The sequence below is a fragment of the Lipotes vexillifer genome, unplaced genomic scaffold (genome assembly GCF_000442215.2).
Source record: "Lipotes vexillifer unplaced genomic scaffold, Lipotes_vexillifer_v1.1 scaffold443, whole genome shotgun sequence".
In the NCBI taxonomy this organism is placed as follows: domain Eukaryota; kingdom Metazoa; phylum Chordata; class Mammalia; order Artiodactyla; family Lipotidae; genus Lipotes; species Lipotes vexillifer.
Window position 1 is genome coordinate 3,209,777 of NW_006779163.1, and position 7,743 is coordinate 3,217,519.

At 36.6% G+C, this 7,743-nt stretch overlaps 1 protein-coding gene across 1 annotated transcript in view; it reads left to right on the forward strand.

Moving 5' to 3' along the window:
- Nucleotides 1-7,427, forward strand: part of CMC2 (C-X9-C motif containing 2) — a 14,766-nt gene extending 7,339 nt beyond the window's left edge. Inside the window, exons 3-4 of the mRNA XM_007452547.1 lie at nucleotides 3,420-3,491; nucleotides 7,044-7,427. Of these exons, the coding sequence (XP_007452609.1) occupies nucleotides 3,420-3,491; nucleotides 7,044-7,130 (159 nt within the window). The 3' untranslated portion in view covers nucleotides 7,131-7,427. The remainder of the gene's footprint in view (nucleotides 1-3,419; nucleotides 3,492-7,043) is intronic.
- Nucleotides 7,428-7,743: the final 316 nt, after the last annotated feature.

A 7,743-nucleotide genomic window follows, 5' to 3' on the forward strand; every position in this document is an offset into this window, starting at 1 on the left:
AATGCCGATGACCTGTGAAGTATTTATACTGGTTCAAAGAATGTTGTTGATGACAATATGCTTTTCGGTAAACTATTTCTGCCATACATCTAGATTAAGAATTGATACTGTGGGATTGACATATATTCACTAATATGTATAAAATAGATAACTAATAAGAATTGATATTGTAAGTCTTTTTAACTTTAGCCATGCTATGGATGTGTCATAGTATATTATTTGGTTTTAAATTGTGTTTCCCTGAGGGCTGATGACTTTAAGCATATTTTCATGTGCTTATTGGCCGTTCATATAACGTCTTTTGCCCGTATTTTAAAATTGGGTTGTTTTGTCTTGTTATTGAGTTGTAAGAATTCTTTTTATCATTTGGCATGCAAGTCCTGTGTCTCATAAGTGTATTGTGAATATTTTCTCCCAGTCTGTGGCATCCTTTTTTATTTTCTTAAAGATGTGTTACAAAGAGCCGTTTGTAAGTTTGATGAAGTCTAATTTACCAGTTTTTTCTTTTATTGTTTATGTTTTTTTGTGTTCTAAGGATCTTTGTATATTTCCTGGTCACAAAGATTTTCTCCTATTTTTTCTTCTAGAAGTTTTATAGTTTTAACTTTTAAAATTTAGGTCTGTGATTCAAGTTAATTTTTGTGTATGGTGTGCGGTATGAGTCAAGGTTTATTTCTCTCCCTGTGGATACCCAGTTATTCCAGCACCATTTGTTGAAGAGACTGTTCTTTCCCCACTAAATTACCTTGGTGCCTTTGTCAAAAATCAGATGACCATATGTGAATGGGTCTACTTCTGGGCTCTCTAGTCTGTTCCACTGATTTATATGTCTGTTCTTAACACCAGTTGATTCCAGCATTATCTTACTGGGGCCACCTGGTCCCATGACTGTTTTGTCCTCTTTTCTGTCCCAATTCACTTTCCATGCTCTATTTGGAGTGCTCTCTCAGACGTAAGTTTAATCACTGTTCCTCTTAATGGCTCCCTTTGCTTGTAGAATAAACTCTAAAATTTCTTTGTGTTTCGAGGCCTTCATGTACTGGCCCCTACTTACTCTTGGGCTTGACTACATGCCCCCCCGCCCCTGCGCCCCTCATCCTTCCTGCGTGTTCTTGTCTGTAGTTGTACTGGAGCATGTTTTGGTCTTCTAAGGCTTTGTACTTGCTTTTTTCCTATGCTTAACTTAGAGCCTTCCTCACTGTCTCAACTTCTCATTTGCTTGATCAGGTTTTATCATCCTCCAGGCTTTATTCTGCTTAATTTGTCATTTCCTCTTCCTTTTCTTTCCTGACCTGGATTCTCTGTACTCCAGTAATACTGTACATAATAGATTTCCGACGTTATGGCAGTTACTCTTAAACTTTTTGGTCTCAGGACTCCTGCACACTCTTAAAAGTTATTGAGGACCCCAAATAACTTTTGTTTATGTGGACTATATCTACCAATATTTAGTGAATTAGAAATTAAAACTGAGAAATTGAAAAATACTAATTTATTTAAAAATTATAATAATGAACCCATTACATGTTAATAGTTATTTTTCATAAAAAAGACCTTATTTTCCAAAACAAAAAAAACGGTGGGAAGAGTGACATTGCTTTTGCATTTCTCTTTAATGTTTATTTTAATAGAATACAGCTGGATTCTCATATCTGTCTCTGCACTCAATCTGTGGTGATATTACACTTCATGTAGCCTCTGGAAAAATCCACTGTACCCTTGTGAGAGAATGAAAGTGAGCAAAGCAAATAAGATCTTCAATTATTAGGAAGATAGATTTTACCTTCCCCTGGAAAGGTCTTGGGTAGCCCTGGGGACTACACTTTGAGAACCGCTGCTTTATAGCAATCACTTCATGATTTGTCTCTTTCCTGACTCTGAGCTATGAAAGTAGGGCCCAGGTCCACCTTGCTCACTGTTGTGTCTCTAGTGCCTGGGACACTGTCTTCCAGACACTGACTAATTGGTTCACTTATTCAGTCAGTTGCTCTACCAGTTTGTTCTCTATAAACAGACACCAGGCACTGGAGGCTTATGCACGTGTATACAAGAGAAGTGCAGTCCATGGGTATTTCTTTTACCAACTCCACTGGGGTGTTTTGGGTTTGTTTTTCACATAATGTCACAAGAGTATAATTCTCATTTGGGCTAATGTTGAGGTGAAAGTGAAAATATAAATTAGTTTTTGTCTTGAATTTTTAAAATAAGATGTATGTGTATGGGATGATATGAATAAATATAAACTAAACTATGAAATATTGCCTTACATTCTAAAAGTTTAACCCTTTCTGGTATTTCTGTTTGGCCAGAAGGTGTGTGAAAAAGCATTGTCCCTGTTTGTTGTCAAGGAGGTAGTTTATACACAGGAAATATTTATCCTGAAAAGGTTATTAGGTAATCAGTAGGAGATCTTAAATGCTTGCCAGAGAAACTCTGACCATTTATTCAATGTGGACCAGAAAAGTACATTTAAAGTGGTGAAGAAACAGGGAAAAAAGAAGTAGCATGACTATTACTAATTATGTGTTGTCTGGTTTCCATGAAAGCCTTAATTAGAAAGAAAAGGAAAAGATGTGCTTATTGTTACAAGTTCAGCATTTATGGCATGTCATTATAGGAGATCACCATGCTGTCCGACCTACCCATAAAAATCGTGACGGAAACACAGTAATTATGGCCCTACTAAAAATTCAGGTTCTTGATGTCAGTCTTTATCTGCTTTGGAGCATATATACTTTTTGCCATGATAATAGTCACAGGACTTGAAACCACTAGAAGATTTTTAGTTTTGCTTTTCAAACAAAGCAGACTTTGAATTCAGACATTGATTTTCTTATATTGTGAATTACTGTCTTGGTTATGTGGCCCTTACAGGCCCTCTAATAATAGTGTTATGTGTTTCTAATTTATTTTGATGACATTTTGAATGGAGGCAAATGAGAGAATGACTTTGGCCCCAAGCTTTCCATAAGTAACTCTTCTATGGGACAGGAGTGTTTGCTGGTGAAGGAAGTTACTGGTCATGTCAATATGGCTACACTGCCCTTTGACATCACTCTATAATAGAGGATGGATAACATGCCCTTAAAGAAAGGGTATTAGGTAATAAAATGCTTTTCACTTGGTCATTATGAGGTTTTGGCAGGTTAATAGTCTTCTCTTTTATCAAAGAAAAGTCTTTTTATTTTTCATTTCTACCTATAGAGCATTTATTCCTCTTTTGTATGAATGCCAGAATAAGCCTGTTTATTTGTATATTTTATACTTGTGACTTAACTATTTGCTTAACTATTAACTGTTTGCTTATTGACAAGGTGACCCATTAAACCCATTTCTGTAGGAATAGTGTTTCAATTCTGTGTGCCAGAGACTGTAGCATATTATGGGATGAAATATTTTACACCTTTTCTTCCTTTTAGCACAGCATTCTGAAATTTTTTGGTCATTGCAATGATCTTGATCGGGAGATGAGAAAATGCTTGAAGAATGAGGTAAGGAAAATGTTAAAGGATGGAAATGGTTGAACAATAGAAAAGAACATCTTGGAACAGTATTAAGTTTTTTGCAAATTTTTGTATAACACCAAAAATTGACTTTATATGTATGTCTTCCCCTAAAACCAAGAGGAGAAATGAAAGTGTCTTCTGGGGACAGTTTGGGGCCATTGCTGATTTTTTTTGCATGTATGTAAATGAAAACAACTATCTTATAATAGTCACTGTAACTCCTTTGGATGGATTTTTAAGGTTTAGGACATTGAAACTGTTCAGCAGAAAGACTTGTCAGTCAGTGTTTACCTATAGCAGGTAACTGAAACTCTCTGGGCCTCAGTTTCCTTGTATAACATGAGGAGGCTAGACTTAGGCTCTTTCCAGCTTTAAAATTTTGAATTTCTTTATAATTATAGTATGTACAACCCGTAAGGATCTAGTTTGACTTGTTTGGAAAGACTCGTTTCCTGAATAGAGTTTTAGGCTATGACTTGGACTTGGGCAAACAGCCAAAGTTTATTGTCTTTTTGCAGGTACTGCAAACTGAACAGAGTGCATTTTAAATCTTTGAAAAGAAATTTAATTCCATTTCTGTTTTGTTCATCAGATATTTTAGGTCCAGAACCTTTAAAAATATATAACTACTAAAAATCTGCCCTCCAATTTGCGTTTTCTGTACTTTTGAACGTTTTTTCCCCTATGAGCCTCATATTGAAAGGTATTAGATATGATATTTGAAGCCATTCAGCATCTATGAATCATTTTTTGTGTTTTCCACTTTGGGGCTCTCCCCTCGCCACCCTGCCCTTCCTGGAATCCCTTTACAGCATCTTTCCCGTTTGAAAAACTTCCTGGAGTTCTGATAATTTTCTTTGTGTGAACAAATGGGTATAAGTGTTTTAAACTGATTTTTGAAAAGAGTTTTTTCATCATATGTAAATGGTAGTTTATATGGAAACTAAACCTAGGGCTGTGTTCCTGTTTTAGTAAGATTATGGAAAAATAAAACCCAGTGTTTTATTTGGTATAGCTGTTTGTTTTTTACATGCTTTCAGTTGTATAAGATAGCTTTTTCCTAAGTTTAGATTTTTTTTTGCCCTTACAGTTAAGTGATTTTGCCATTGGTTTGGTGACTAGATCCTCATATGAAAATTTTTTTTCCTATTTGGTAGAAGAATGTGTAGATATTTTTCTTATTTTGTCTGAGTCTGTTTTTGTATAAATGTCAGGTTTTCTCCTTGACTGCTTTCTAAGTCCTCTATGTAGTTTTTAATATTGCTTCATTACCTGATTTATAGATGTTTTTCTGTCTGTTCTTTCATCATTCAGGTCTCCGAACCTGTGCTCATTTATTTCCTCTCTGCTTTTAATGCTTCCCAGTTTCCCATTTACTGCTTCTAATGCTCTCCTCCTACCATTTCCTTCATGTGTCATTTAAGTACTTCATTCTTTGAAGCTTTAACTAGAAAAGAGGTCCGGCCAGTTCTTTCTGGTGCTCTCTTTGCTGCTTTGTTGCTGCTTTTGTTCTTTTTATTGAAATAATCGCTAATACTACTTTTGCAGCATCCTCTTTTGTCTCTCTTACTTGTTTTGTTTGGTTTGGTTTTTGGCTAATTGACCTTCCATTGCTATCTGCGTTGTTTGGTGGCGTTTTGTGAATAACATTATAGTTATCCTTTTTTTTTCTTCTTTTATTCAGGGGCCATGTTGACTCCCTTTGGAGATACTGTAACATGTATTTTAATATAGACTCTGTTTTAATTTGCTTTATGACTTATTTTATTGGCCTGCTACAGAGTATTGTCTTCTGAAGACTTACCCATTAGACCCTCCTTTGAACTTGATTGTTGGAGGCTTCATATGATTAAAGAGGGATATCAAATATTTTTCTCAGAGCAGGTATCCCTCCATGTTCTGCAACTTTTTTTTTTTTTTTAACCTTTTAAAGCAATGAAACGCCCTTCCCCTCTCCCCCCTGACAGTCTTATGAAGAAAATTAATGTATGACGGATAAAAGGAATGTTTTGGTTAAAGGGACCTGGTGTTTCATCTGTTATTTGAAATGGCCCTTTGATGAGGAAAAAAAAATGTTTGAAAACTGCTACTATTCCAGAAGATATGTTAGAACTCTTCAGTCGAAACTTTAGACCTAGAAAACTTCTTAAAGATTATCTAGCCCAACTCTTTACATCTGAGCTGACTGGCCCAGAAGATGAAGTAACTCAAAGGTGTTAATCTCAGGACTCATGGGAGGGCAGCCAGAGTCCCTGGTTAGTGCTCTGTCACTAATCTTTTGTTTCTGTGGCTTCTTTCCATATCTCTGACAGCTGAAAGATTTTGATGTCCAATTATTCACATATACTCAGTTTTTTCAACTTGAATTTCCTTTCCTTTTTTTTCCACTCTGCCTAAGAACCCCTCTTGCACCTTTAAAATATGTCTTTATTGGTGTATATATTATAAGCATGTAAATATACACGTATGAAACCACTTATATTCAAGTTTCTCTGCTTTAAACAAGTACTTTTTCTCAGTGCCAGGCTCTGGGTTTCCTGTTAGTTATAACCTGCTGGCCAGATCAGAATACTAGGCTAAAATCCTCCAAGGTGAAAACTACATTTAGATCCAACCGATTACAGAAACATAAGATTTGGGGAGAATTGGGTTTGATAACTGTTCATGATGAAAAAGTCCTAGGAAGTTCAGCTGACTATAAGTTTCCATATGAACCATTAGGATAATATGGTTACTAACAGCCAGTTACTCTTTTGGCAATATTTATAGAAATACGGTGTGTTTAGGTCATAAGAACTAGAAGGCCCACTGTAGTCCATATCTGCCGGACTTTGTTTAGAGCACTAGAGTATTTAATTCTGGTATTTTTTTTATAAGGGGTTATTCATATTAAAGTGTTATATAAAAGGCACTTTACAGATAAGACTTTAGAGGGCAGAAGCTATGTTCTGTGGAACAGTTGTAGAAACCAGCAGCGTTCAGCCTGTAAAAGAGATAGTGTGTGGATTACCTGTAATCAGATATTTGGAAGATTGTAGCAGGCAAGGAGAAATAGAGGGAAGTAGGAGAATTTACAGGGAAACACTTATTGGTTCAACACGAGAAGCTCTGGAACAAGTAGAAGTTTCCAACAGTCAAACAGGCTGCCTCTCAGGGTAGGGAGCCTCCTGATTAAGAAGTGTTCAGGTAGAGGTTAGATGACACGCTAGATTGTGAGCTTCTGGAGAACAGGGACAGGACTCATCCATCCTAAATATTTATTGAATTCACATTTTGGGAGGAAATTAACTCAGCAAATATTTCTGCACCTATTAGGAGTTAGGTGCTGTACTGTATTGAATGAAATTTTACTAGATGGTCTCTAAGGTCACTGTTTCCAATCTCAGATTCAGTGAAATAAGAGCCATGTAGAAATTTTGTCAGTAAAAATGTTATTTTTATTTTGCAAATATATCTAAATATTTAATGTATGTAAATGATGACATAATCTATTGTCTCTTTTCTCCCCCCCCTCCCCCGACCCCTTCGATTTTCTAGTACGTGGAAAAGAGGAACAAGAGCAGGGAGCGTGGCAATGCAATGCGAAAGAGACTTTTTAATCCTCCAGAGGAATCTGAAAAATAGATCATACTTTCATTGGATGCCTTGGCTGAGAGAAGACCCAAAGACTCTTGGGTGGTAGTTGAAGGAATCCCGTTGCATTTGGTCTTCAGAATCCTTTGAAAGGAAAGTGACCCATGAGAAATCGAGCCTTGGAGAAGTATGGAAGCCCTGGATCCAGAATGTTGGTTGGGCAGAGCTGTTAGTACTCTCTCTCCTCTTCCACTGCACCTGAGACTTCTAACGTGTTTGTTCCCTTTGCCTACGGCCCGTTGACATTTGAGTAACTTATCTCCCTCAATAAAATCATTGATTCTAATCATATTTTCTCTGTTCTCTTAGACTCTCTTGAAATTAGGGCAAAATGGTGCCGTTAGACTTCTCTTTTTGCAGTGTGGCAGTTCTGGAGCCTAAACGTTGAAGGCACAACTAGGGCAGACAGAGCTTGGAGAAATCCTAGCTGTGTTAACTCTGTGAAAGTCTTCCAACTTTATTGTTTTTAAAGAGTTCTTTTCCAAAAGGTTAAATGTTTAGCATTGATAAAATTGTGCCTGGCTGGGATTTAAGTCTGAGCAGACTTAGCTTCTCCGTTTGGTTGAAGGTGCCCACTCTGGGTGCCAGTTGTCTCGTGGGCATC